Here is a 13,965-nt window from a genome sequence, read left to right as displayed (position 1 = left end):
CTATGCTGTGCTGTTGAAGCATTTTATTATTATTATTATTTAATTCAAATCCGGTAGAGAAGCAGAAAATTTTTGTGGAAGCCAAACATAAAAAATAGTTTAAATCCAAAGAATAAATTTTTTGTTGTTGTTGTTTATTTTGTGCTTTTTATTTCAGGAAAGAAACCTTTCATTTATAAATCTGAAAGTACCTTTTTTCATATTTTTTAAATTATACTCCTTATGTAATGGTTCCCTCCTATTGATCACATAAATTAATCACATTTTAAAGGTTAATCTATAGTAGGTATATAAAGGATACGTATAGAAAAATCAGTCTAAAAAAACATATTTATTGGTGGAAAACCATACATATGAGCCTAATTATGTTGGTAAAAAAGGTATGAAATTGATTTAGAAATAATCTGTTTCTTGGAAATTTTCTCCGTTTTCTTCCTGTTGTGCTCCCTCCAGTTTGCTTTTTATCCATATGTGATGCAAACAAAAAAACGTCAAATCACAAGGTTGCTTCTACTAAGAATCAATTACAATTGGCTGAGGGTGAATCCTACCGCGGGAGCTGTGTACTAAACTTATGATAATCCTTCATTTTTGCAGCTATTCAAACAATACATGAAAAATAAATATGACACTTTTTTTGTAAACCGCAAAGAACAAAACAGTTCTCAGAAGTTTTCACTTATAGTTTTAAATGCCAAATTAAGAAAACATATAGAGATTGAAAAGAATTGGACTGTATAGTATTGCCACAAAATTAGTTGAATGTTTTATATATAGATTCGTGAACCATGTATTGAGATATGAATCATGTTGGAGGAAAAGATTCACAACCCAGAAAACTGATAATCCAATGGAAACCAGAGTTCTTTCTCTTCCAGGAATCCGGATGCTGGACCAGCCTTTCATGACGGATATCATTGAAGCATCATCCATCAGCCACATGCCTCAGACGATTGATATTTACAGTGCTAGCTGGGGCCCGACTGACGATGGCAAGACGGTGGATGGACCCAGAGAGCTGACATTACAGGCGATGGCTGATGGGGTCAACAAGGTGAAGTATCAAAAAGATTCCCAAATATCTTTTGGTATAAATCACAATGTTTGATTATTTTTCCAACTCCGGTTTTCGTTTGCTTCCACCAATGTTACCAAAATTTGTTTTTTTTTTAGTTTTGGCTCATGAATTGTTATTATTTTGTAGAAGTTAAAATAAAAATGTGACTTGTTATTTTATAACTTGTTTTCATGATAAACACTGGTTGGATTTGTGCCATCCCCTTTAGAAAAGAACCAACTAATACAAAGTATTGATACCCCAGAACTACTTCTGAGTTTTAATTTTATTGAACATTGTTTTGATGAAATTCAGTTCTGGAAAGAAGCAAAAATCCTGAACAAGATGTGGTACTTTTTTGTTTTCATTTTGATAATTACCAACTTGGGTATTGATCTCTAAGCTCTGTTATTCCATGAACCCCCATAAAACAAAGACATCCATGCTGTGTGATATTAAAAAATGTATATCATGATAGAGATTATTTTATATCACAATAACTATATATATCACAATATACAACAATAAAGTATTTTCACTTATTCTCTGCAAAAAAAAAGACAAAAAATGTTAATACTTACTTTTTTCTGACTTTTTTTTTTCAAGTAACAGGTAACTGAATAGTTACAAATGAGAAACATATTATTAAAGTGCACGACAGTTTCAAGTTTCTTAGAAGGAAAACAGTTTTTTGCGCATAAGTTCAGCAATAACAATAAACAAATAAAAACGATAGAGAAATAGCACGATGGACACTTTTTATTCCCCACACGATATGTGTTTGTTCATATCGCCCAGCACTAAATGATATGATTTTCTTAGGTTTGATACTGAAAATCCATAAATCCATGCCTGCAGATTTACGCTTTTTACACAAACTGGAAACTTACAAGCAGCTAAACAGAGCTTATGAAATAAACACTGCAGCATCAACAAGGAAATTAAATTTGAATGTGGCAAACTTCAATATGATTAAAATAAACTGAAACCAAATAAAGATGAATTGAACACCGAGGGGCTCAAATACGCTGAAGTACAATGATTAATATGTGATGATTAGTTTTAAAAAACCAAATGTGAATTGAAGAAACTGAATGCTTAAAACATTAAACATCAGTAAAACTAGATGACAAAAGAAAAATAATACAAGACTAGGTGATGGTTTCTTAGGTCACCTTTTTTTAATTACATATCAGTTTATTCTGTTCAGTCTGATAATGTTTTAGAGCAAAGCTGAGAAAAGTTAATTAGAAGACCATTTTAATAAACTGTTAAACCATGTGTTTCCTTATTTTGTATGAGTGATTATCCATAAACCCAGTGTTCTTTGGAGACCAGCCATTTCTGCTTGAATGATGAGGGTCTTTGCTGAGAGATTTCCCTGGATTCTGTGGGGATTGTGATGAGTCAATTCAGTATACAAAATGATTCAAAGCATTCCTAATATGTGACGCCACTTGCAACTCCACTAAAACTCCACTCTAAGAGCCTTTTCTTATTAATTAGCCACATTTCCACGGCTAGTTTTAAGTGCAGTTTGGGGGATTCTGGAGCTGATTGCACATCCAGGCCCCTTCAGCATGGCTCATCGAAGAGCATCAAACGAGCATACACACATGATGTGCAACAAGTATATAGAGTAGCTATGATAACACACACACTTGCCAGTAGCTTGATTAATCATCACACGCCATCTGTGAGCAGGTCGAACGCAAACCCATCTAAGGCTCGGTTCTTAGAAAGGCAAAAGCTCATTGTAGTATGTGATTACAGAAACCTAACTAATCATGTCTCCACTCTGCAATCTGTCACTTTGATTCTAATCATCATCACACGCACAAGCCCTAACTATTCCCTAGTATTGATACAGCACATTTGATGGAAACGAGCATTAGCGTTCTTTCCAAAACGAAAGCAAACACTGAAATTATACTGCAGGGAAACGACAGCCTAAAACACGGAGGTGTGCTCTGACTGTGCATTTCAAACAGTCGGGCAGAAGGAGAGAAGGATGTGACGCTCCTCCACTCGATCCTCTCCTCTGTGGGGAAAAAAAAAACATCAGTCTTTTGTTGACACAGGTGCAGCATTTGTTCAAGAGGAGCCTCTCTCTGTGGAGATACATCCAGTTCGTTTCATCTTCCGAACTGCTCTATATCTGCCAATTGTAACATTTAACAATGTGTTTGATTGACTGTGTTTTCACACTTTTTTTTCCCACAAATCTCTTTGAGACAGAATGCAACAAAACAGACAGAAAATAGCACAAAAAGACATAATTTGTTTGTCCTTAATAATATAATGACACTAAAGAATCCTTGTCATCTCATTTGAACATCTCATTTTGTGCTCACACTCTAATTATTTGAATTTAAGTAATTTGTTCCTGGTTTGTGTGCCTGCTTCTGTCAAGAATTTGGTTCATCAGAAGCTTGAGTAATTGCTTGGCTTCACTTCGATGGTGGCCACACTTATACCAGATCTCGTTTGGCTGCTTGTGATTAAGCAGCTTGCGTCTTGGAGGAGCATCAAAGAGGCTGCAAGAAATAATTTCAGGAACAATTAGAAAAAAAAAAAAAAACACCACCTGGTAACAGGAGAGGCCTACGGCTTGCGCCTGGATTTATAAAAATGTTCAAACTTTTAAACAGAAGAAAATAATTAGAGTCGAGTCAGATTTTCTTCCCTAGTTTTCAACTTTAATTTTAAAATGAGAACTTCCAAGATTAATTTTTAACGTAATCCTGGGCTTATGATACTGTTTTAGGGGCGAGGAGGGAAAGGGAGCATCTACGTCTGGGCTTCAGGCGATGGTGGTAGCTATGACGACTGCAACTGCGATGGTTATGCCTCCAGCATGTGGACCATTTCCATCAACTCTGCCATCAATGACGGGCGCACTGCCCTGTACGATGAGAGCTGCTCTTCCACACTGGCATCCACATTCAGCAACGGGCGCAAGAGGAACCCAGAGGCTGGTGTTGTGAGTCATTTCAATTCTACAATATGTACACAGTACACGTACATATCTTTAAAAACAAAACAAAAAAATTGTGTTTATGTGGCAGCTCCTCATTTGAAGCAGAGAAGAGCAACAGATCTGGGGACAATGCTATTTTGTACGGAAACAGAAAGCTGTCTGCCCTACTTTTTTATTTGACCGTTTCCTCACGATAACGAGATCCACTTTCTCATTATCATGAGAAAACTTGCTTAGTTGTGATATCAGGATTTTGAAGAATATTCTGTTGAGTTTTTCTCCCCATTTCCCGCACTAAGATGCAGATACTTTGAGTAGTCTGTTTTTGGTCATTTTTGATTGTATGTTTTTCTATAGAGGCCAACTAGATTTTTAATCGCTTTCTTTAAAAATTTTTATTAAAGGGACTTTACTCTACCAAATTTCAATCAATAGTCAGGCAGTTTTTGACAAGGAGACAGGAATTGTGCTGTTAATATGCAAATCACCTTTAGCTGTTGACAAAGCCCATGTTGATCCCACGGGTCTCTCTGCTAATTGCAGTCAATCTGTTATCATTTATAATTAAGCACCAGATTAAAGTAACTAATGTTTATTCAGCAAATATGCTATTTCTGAGGTTCAGCCAACATTCACGTCAATCTTGCTTATCTCGCTCTTTTGTTGTAGAACTTTCCGTATGGAGGATTCCCCATGTGCTCAATCAGAAAATGGAATTTAAGTTTTTCAGATTTAATTATCTTTAATTAGTCGTTACTTAATCACTGGAAACATATATATTTTTTATCTTGAAACACATCAAATATAATCAACTTTTACTCATACAGATTTTCTTTCTTTCCAACTGTTTGGTGCTTTCAGGCGACAACAGACCTGTATGGAAACTGCACACTGCGCCACTCTGGAACATCAGCGGCAGCTCCAGAGGCTGCAGGCGTCTTTGCTTTGGCTCTCGAGGCTAAGTATGCACTCCATAGCCTTTTCCACAAATCCGCAATGATTGTAATCAACATTTTATGAAGGTTGTCTAAGAAAAACAACATTAATTTTCATTATTCAAGAATACCCTCTTTGAATAAAGTACTGTTCAGTAGGTATAATTTGTATATGTATTGCCCTTTCTTTGCGAGAACAGGCCTGACCTTCTATGCATGTGCATCTCCATCCTCAAACCCCCGAAGACAAAACTCTTTCAAGACATACATTCTCAGAATTGCATTTTTTACCATGATGAAAACCAAATGTTTTCTTGCAAAGTCCAGCATTTGTGAGTTTTTTTCAAGGACGTAAGTCTTACTTTGATTAGCTTTATTTGCATCCTAGTACAAGAAGAAAAAAAACATCTAATTTTTCTATTTCACTTTTTATTCGACTTCCTGTGCTTTAAGTTTATTAGAAGCAATATAAACTCAAACAACGCAAAAAAAACAAGCAAATATGATGAATTTATTATCCATTTTCTAAACCCGGAGTATCCCTTTTGAGGTCCCAGGGCTGCCATAGCCTTAACTGGCTACTTTTGGGTGAAGGTGGAGAACACCTTAAGCCAGGTTCACACCACACGCGGAGGTGCTGCAAAGTGGCGCGGAACAGAGGCTGCTTCCATTTGGCGCCTTTGTTAACATATGGAGTAGTTCACACCAAGCGCAAAGCACATCGGCCGACTTTCGGTGTCTGATCTATTTTTTTGTGGGAGCCGCAAGCAATATGCGTCAATCCTGGCAGAAAGTTACAGCAAGACACATGAGAAAATACGGTCAATTTTCAAAATATAAAACATTTTTTACAATAATACACAGCGATTTATAAATGCGATGATACTTTTGTATCCAAACAGACTGTAGAGATGAAAATTACGGTATTCCCTTTATTTGCGGGGGTTAGGGACTGGAGACCTCCGCGAATACGCCAAATCTGCGAATATGGAGAACCCCCAGTCTCCATCTCAACCCCAACCCCCCGAAGCAGAATAATGCCCGTTACTGATCCATACTCATCAACACTTCTGATCATGCTTTGTAAACATTTAATAAAAAACACTGGAGTGCTTCTCAACATAAAGAGGTTTATTTTTTTAATCCAGAACAATAGACTGAACTTTTCATGAGGACTGTCACTCTGTCGCCTGTCGACCGTCACGAACAAATACGTGTCTGGTGTGACCTGGAAGTGAAGCGGATTGCGTGTGCATTACGCTTTGCGGGGCTTCTGCATGTGGTGTGAACCTGGTGTTAGGTCACCAGCCTGTTGCATAGCTCTAGTGCTGAGGCCCTGGGGCCAGATCCGCCCCTTCAGGTAATTATATCAGGCCCTCCAGATCATTTTATTTTATTGTTATTAACAATTCTAACTTGTATAATTTTGACAAAATATACTTTTACTGAGAGTAAAATATTGAAAGTTATTTAAGGTTTAAATTGATTTATTCTGGAATAATATTCCTGTATGTTTAGATTTATAGTAATATTAAAAAGTTACTTTTTCAAAGTTAATTAATTAATTAATGTTTATCCTGTTCGGTCCGCGATCTAAGGTGTGTTTTGGATTTTGGCCCCCTCTGCGATTGAGCTGCTCTTGTGGATTATATACTTTCTTAAATTCTAAAAGTCTTGAGAGTTTAGTCTCACATTTTTCCCAAGAATCATCCCTCATATCAAAGTCTGCCATTAACCTATACCATCTAATGGAGCTGGGTGAAAAGTACTGTTTGCTTTGCACACACAGTAATGATGTTGTTGTTGCGAGGGACGGATGCTCATCCTGTCCAGCAGCAAATAATCCACTAGCCATTTATTAGCCAGAGCCACTTGAACCATGCAGGGCCTGAACAAAGCTCACACCGCTCACACACAAATTAATGGAGGGAGACACAAACAAAGGAAACAATGTCCTCTAGAACACACACTGTGATTCGATGATAAGTGAAAGCCTTTCATTAAAGCAAAAACACTGACTCACAGATCTTTGCTCACATAAACTACCTCTGCATGCTTTTTATTGTTTGAAAAAAACAAATCTCTTTTCCCCAACAGGCCACACAAAATAATCTGTTTGACATCTCACTTTCTAGTTTTACCTCCTGCTTTAATCTTCTGCCTCTTTGTCCATCTCAGCCCCAACCTGACATGGAGAGACATGCAGCACCTCTCTGTCCTGACGTCCAAACGGAACCAGCTCCATGACGAAGTCCACCAATGGAGGAGGAACGGCGTTGGGCTGGAGTTCAACCACTTGTTTGGCTACGGTGTTTTGGACGCGGGGGGAATGGTGAAAATGGCAAAGGAGTGGAAAACAGTGCCAGAACGCTTTCACTGTGTGGCCGGATCCATTCAGGAACCCCAGTGAGTCATACACATTTCAGTTTGAATCAGCTAATATTGCTGCACTTTATATTCTTAAACGGAAATTGAAAGAATCTCTGAGGATCTCTTTGAAGATTCACCAAGGAAAATAATTTGCTCTTCATTTGTCCCTGTACAGCCTAATTCAATAAAACATCTTCAGAGGGAGTTTCTTCTAAATAATAATATTTAAATTAGCTTCTCAGTTATGTTCTTGCAAACATAATCTATTATATATCCATATTTCTTGGTTCATGCATCATTCCTTCATTCCGAGTTTCAGACATAAAGATAAAAACTATTAATGTTGTTGATATATGTACTATTACTTTTCATTGTCGTCATTATTTCTTTACAGTTATAAATAAAGCTGCAGTATGTTTGTTTGTAATAAATACAAATATAAATAAGAAATGTCCACATTCCCCCAAATCACATTAATAATTCCTTCTAAATATTTAATTTTTCCCGAAGTCTTAATGACATTTTGATGATCAGCTCCATTGGCTGTATAAGAGAACTGGACAGAGTGAGTGTGACATCACCCATTGAAAATCCCTTACTTCCAGCTCTAGTGAAATGAAGCCAACTTAGTCGCCATTTTTCCCTGATACGGACGTCTCCTTGTTGGAGCCAGATGACAGCGATTGGTCCGAGCCAGTCTGAGTCACTGTTTCTATGGCAACTACTGTCGCTAATTAGGGGTAAGCTTGTTCAAAGTCCTTCCACTAAAAGCGGCTCGAGAGAATCTGTCAATCAAACATCCAGGGTGGGGGCCACACATGCTTTTAATTCATTTTTATTTATACAGCCCAATATCACCATCATCAAACAATTGTATCATTGGACTTCATTCCGGCAATTTTACAGAATCAGAAAGCTGGTCAATTCAATTCAATTCAATTCAATTTTATTTATATAGCCCAATATCACAAATTCAATTTGCCTCATTGGGCTTCATGCCTGTAGTTTTTACAGATGCACAGATGGAGTCATAAAATATGCACAATAGGTAAAAACTAAACAGACTATAAAGAACAGGTCATCCCTGTCCTTAGACCCTCCCTCGCGGTAAGGAAAAACTCCTAAAAAAAACCTGAGTCAGGAAAAAAAGAAGAAACCTTAGGGATTCCCACATGAGGGAGAGATCCCATCCCAGGACGGACAGGCGATACCAGAACGGTTAAAGAAAAGTTAGCTGCTAAAACTGCATATATGAGTAGAGTTCATTCATATAGAGCTGAGGGACGAGTGATGATTAAGTCCATAGTCCAGATGAAGCAGAACTGCAGTCCACGACCAGGAGCAGGAGGACAGACGACCCACCAGGAATCACTCCCACTCAGAGATGCAGGATGGTGTCGGGGCTTCATCCAGATGGGCGGGGCTTCGTCAGGATCACCAACAAGTCTCCCGGAAACTGCAATCTCTCCCGGTCTCCCACAGGGGAGTCGGAAAGAAGGAAAAACATGTGAATTATACTGCACCACCAACAAAGGCATACAATTAGAAGTAAATAAAAAAGTAGAGGAGAGGAGAAGTAGATGGAAAAGAGGACAGAGCCATAAGTCATAAGATATAAACAAAAGCTAAGTGCTAAAGTAAACTGACTAAATAAAACCGGTTATTCTTGCCCTTAGATGCTCCCTCCCTGCGAGGAAAAACTCCTTAAAAAACTGATTCAGGAAAAAAAGAAGAAACCTTAGGGATGCCTACATGAGGGAGAGATCCTATCCCAGGATGGACAGGTGATTTACCAGGACTGTTAAAGAAGAATTAGCTTATCTAACTCTACAACTACATATAGTAGTGTAGCAGATGGGCTGGGGGACAGCTGGGGACCTGATTGGTCACTTTATAACTTGTAAACAAAAAAAAATGTTGAAAACAAAAATAAGATTAGCAAGAAGATATTGAAAAGGTAGCAAGAATGGCTTTTTTGACAAATATATCGGATTTTGGCTTCTTGGAACCAGCAGCTACTTCCTTTTCAGAACGTGAGGGGGAAGGGATTGCTCAGTCCAGTTCTCTTATACAGTCTGTACTCCGCAGAAAATTATGCCCTCATCCTTCACAGATGCAACTATGGTGATGATGTCTTTTCCCCATCTTGTGTTGAGTCAGAACTTGTCATTGCATCCTGTCGTCTTCACATTTCATCAATCTGTAGGCTTGCTGTTATTTTTCTAAACATTTCAAGTCTTCATCCCTGTAAAGGGAAGCCTTTGCTGTCCTCACTGTACGCTTTGCTTTAGCACAGGTATCTATGTATCCGTCTCATTCTGAGGTTTTAAGCTGTATTGTGAGATGTTTGGTGATTTCCTGGGGCTGACCCTGTAATTTTATTCTAATTAGAGTGTTTCAGACTCAGCAGCTCAACTTACCTTGGACACAATGGCTCAGAGATTTACTGACTTGAATTTCATTTGTTTGATTGCCTTTGTGTAGAACTCTTCGTTTGAAATGAAAAAGCAACATTCTCCATGTTTCCAACTGGTAAAACGGAAACAATAGACATATTCATTTTTATTTATTTGTACTGAAACCTTATTTTAATCCGATGCATGAGACCTAAACGAATAACTGAATAAGGCAACATAATTTTTCATAACAAATTGAATTGAGAAAACAATTTCAGTGCTAGCAAATGGAAACCATGTTAATTGGCAGTTTAAAAAGCAATGATTAAGTGTTAAAAGAGCTGGATACCATCAAAATATTCTTTTGAATACATAAATTGTATGTTTTTCTCAACATACGCTCAAAAATATTTTGTGAATTGATATGCTGATGACATTTGCATCCATCTATAATTTTCAAAATTAAACAATCATAACATTTTGCACTGCCCACATGGAGCTGGTATTGCATGTAATGATCTAAAAGACATAGTTCTCATTAGTGAGTTAATATAGGATGTTAAATATTCATGTAGTCTTCATCTTGCATGCTGCATGCCACTCTCCGTTCCTGAATTTCACATCAATTGGAAAAAAGTGGCATCGGCTCTTTGCTATGTCATGATAAAACCATGAATGTTTGAAAAAAAGATGCTCATAGAAGTTGTGATTCAGAACTAGAAATGCTAACAAAATCCTCTTTTTGCTTTCATTTGTGGAATAAACGCCGTCGTAGGCTGTCGTGGTTTGAATCAGTTCCCCGCTTCTCTCGCTGAACTGCAGGGCTTTTACAGCCTCTGTTGTGGTAGAGCTATAATTACAACAAGCCCACCTCTGATGATAATATATCATTGGTGAAAAGCAATAAACACCAGCACAGCCACGCTCCCAAACAGTGCTCAGCACTGATCTGATAGCTGCTCTGGCTTACTTAGCTAGAGGAAACCTTCTCATTATGAGGGACGGCGGCACGCTGCGCCACGCGGTGTGGTGGCGGTTATTTCAATCTCTATAGGTCCTGCCCTTCAGAGGCAGCCCTCTCCACACTCCTTAACTGACTGCTTTAATTAATTTTGCATGTTAACTAATATTAAAAGGTTACTGCTGCATGCAAACCATTTTTGGGGGTCAAAGATCTGCAGATTTCTTGACTCATGTTCAAAAGAAAATGTGTACACCTTTACGTAATCACACAAACTGATGGGGAGCGCAGCATTTGTAACAGAAGTGGCCGAAAAAGATTTAGATTTAGTTTATTTATGTCAAGTGTATTATAAAAATAACAGTAGATAAATCTTTACACTTACTGATAGTCATTTAAGAGCCTATTTGACAGAATTTAAGTATTATAAATATGTTTGAAAGGGAGATAGGCAGAAGCTGTTTCCTATTTAAGCCTACTCGCTGATTAAAATTTGAAAACAACAATGTGAAAAAAAAAAACACACACTATATGTTACTGTTATCTGTATGAAGATTTATCAAGAACTGTTAGTCATTATCACATAATAAATAAATAATTAATAAATAAATACCTAGGAATTTATTACAATCATGGGCTCAGACATCAACAGATTAGGTTATGAGAGCACATAAGAAATATCTTGTACAGTTTATTGGCTGTGCTTTTTTTAATTAATTCTTTTTTGATGGGTGGCTTGAAACTACTATCCATGGTGAATTTGATATTACCAGATAAAGTAAATAAAATGTACCTAAGAGGATTGTTATTGAGGAAATTATTCTGTAAAGCCCGTTACATCAAAGAATTTGCAGACAATTAATTTAATATTTTTATGTCTTTTAAACACATATGAAATGCACAAAAAATATAATATCATTGTGTTTTATTTGATATTGATAGAATCAATTAATCTACGTTGGTTGATTTGGAAAGTTTTTTTCACGTTAGTTTGAGAAGGAAACAAAAAAATTACCTTATTTACCTATCGTCTCAAATTTGATACACAAATATTTTTAGCATGATATAACTATTGTAAAAAATAGGCTAATTATCAGCCAGTTTTTCATCACTGTAATACAGCAAGTAGTCATTAAAATGAGTTGTGGTCTATATTCGCTAATGTATTGAGAATCGATGCATGCTAGATTTTTGCAAAGACTTCTGGGAAATTTCTAGGGCACTATAAAGTGAGTAGGGAAGGAATTCTGATATAGCCAAGGACTTGGTTATGTAAAAGCTTTTTAAGGACATTTTGGATCAGGCTAATGATACGGGTTCCAACAATGCATCTATTACATATGATACTAATAGATTGGATTAATTAAATTTTTGTGAGTAAATTTATCATTTTTTGGGACTCTTTTTTTCGGCTTTATCTTAATGATTAAAAAGGTCTTTAAAACCTAGCATCTTTATGTTTTGCTTTAATGTTGGTTCACGTTAAACGTGTACATGTAGGCCGTGCTAACACATCAGACCCCTAGTGGTTCCTTTGTGAACTGATCTGGCTCCAGTTACTTCTATTTTTAAATGTGCTTCGGTCTAGACGTCCTCAGTTCAGATATTGCTTTCTTTTTTTTTTTTTTTTAGACAAAATGCTTCTACAACATTATTAGTTCTGTCTTGTCTCTGTTTTAAATCAGTCTGATGTATATCCTTCTGCTGTTTTTTAATAACTGCTTCTGATACATTATCAGGTAAAACTAATGATGGCTCCACTGGAAACCATGCTTGTCAGTTTAATCACTCTGCCTCCGCATATTTTCCAAGCATCACTTCATTATTCAGATAATAAAACCTTTATTTCATGCTCTCATTCTAGTACAGTTTAGTCTAATATTCATCTGAACATGAACAATGCCTACAATTGTATGTTTTTATAGCCTGTTCTGGCCAAACCTGTTACTTTGTTCACAGTGACTCGCCCTTTGAATATTCTTATATAATATTTCTTCGCAGGTAGTGTTTTTTCATAAATAAATGAAAAATATTATAATTAATTACCACTGTTGTATATTTTAGATTAGCAGCAACTGAAAAATACAAAAAAAAACATGCATTTCTCCTGATTTTTGTCCAAATTAGTTTAACTTAAAATATATCCTATGTTTTTTTTCTACTCAACTTATAATGTAAGAAGTTCCAGACTTAATAAAGTAATCACAGTATCTTCTTAAAATTCAATACATTATTTAGTATTCAGTTTTGTAAAATTTAAAATCTGCTTTCTGTTCATTCTGATTCATCACAACTGTACACTTTCTTTGCTGAGCTCGTTTAATAGTTTCACTAACTCGGTTGTGTTTCACACATCTCTTTCACTCAGGTTTCTTTCTTCCATTTTCTTCCACCTGCAATATGGCTTCAGCCTTTAATAATGCTGTTAAGCCTCCGCACATCTTTTGGCCGCAGCTCCTGCCCTGCTGCGTTCTCACTCGCTCTTTTCATCACCCAAAGAGATGGGAGAGCAGCGGGTCCTCTCTAGACCAAATGATAACAATGCCCTGCCTGGCCTACTTTTTGCTTTCAGTTATGAGTAAATCAATGGTGGGGAAGAAAAGACACTCAAGTCTTTTTACTTGGTGTCATTTTTATTTCTAATATACATATATTTAATTACATTAAATGTGCTTCAAAGTTGCACAAAGGACTAAAATGAAATAATATTTTAGTTCATACAATTTCCAAAGATTTTTTTATTTCTTTGTAAGCATTAACATTTTTTTCCATCAAATTTATGCAACACCTCCTGTTGTTTTAGACTCAAAATTAGGAATTTTTCACCAGAATCCACTTAAAGTTATCATAATTTTAGTCTTCTGAAACACTTTTTTTTCAAGATAATAAAATAAGGTTGGTGGATCATGTTTTGGTTTTGATTGTTCATTATTACTTTTCATTCTTAAAAATGTGCATAAAGAGCAATATTTTATACCTACTTTTTTTAAATATCCCATGCTTGCAGTTCAATCATCACACAATTTTACCTCAAATTATGAAATTATGCTGCATTTTCTTGTTTGTTTGTTTTGTTGTTTGCAGGATTTGAAATGTTTTTTAACTCTTTTATCGAAATTGATTGAAATTCTGGTTAAATAAAACATTGGATGATAAATCCTTAATGTAATCTTTATTGGTTGAATGAAACTTTCGTGCATGATCATGTCAATGCACTTATCAATGTTTAAATAAAGTCATATCAATGAGTTTATTTAAACATTTTC

General features: G+C 36.3%; 1 protein-coding gene across 1 annotated transcript in view; it reads left to right on the top strand.

Annotated features, from left to right (window-relative positions):
* The window catches only part of pcsk2 (proprotein convertase subtilisin/kexin type 2), a gene marked incomplete at its 5' end in the record, with an annotated part of 32,565 nt that overhangs the window by 17,415 nt on the left and 1,185 nt on the right, over positions 1–13,965 (top strand). Inside the window, 4 exon segments of the mRNA XM_024297536.1 lie at positions 879–1,054; positions 3,825–4,040; positions 4,899–4,999; positions 7,151–7,378. Of these exon segments, the coding sequence (XP_024153304.1) occupies positions 879–1,054; positions 3,825–4,040; positions 4,899–4,999; positions 7,151–7,378 (721 nt within the window).

The sequence above is a fragment of the Oryzias melastigma genome, linkage group LG15, assembly GCF_002922805.2.
Source record: "Oryzias melastigma strain HK-1 linkage group LG15, ASM292280v2, whole genome shotgun sequence".
NCBI lineage: Eukaryota > Metazoa > Chordata > Actinopteri > Beloniformes > Adrianichthyidae > Oryzias > Oryzias melastigma.
This window is presented reverse-complemented; position numbering and strand designations above follow the sequence as displayed.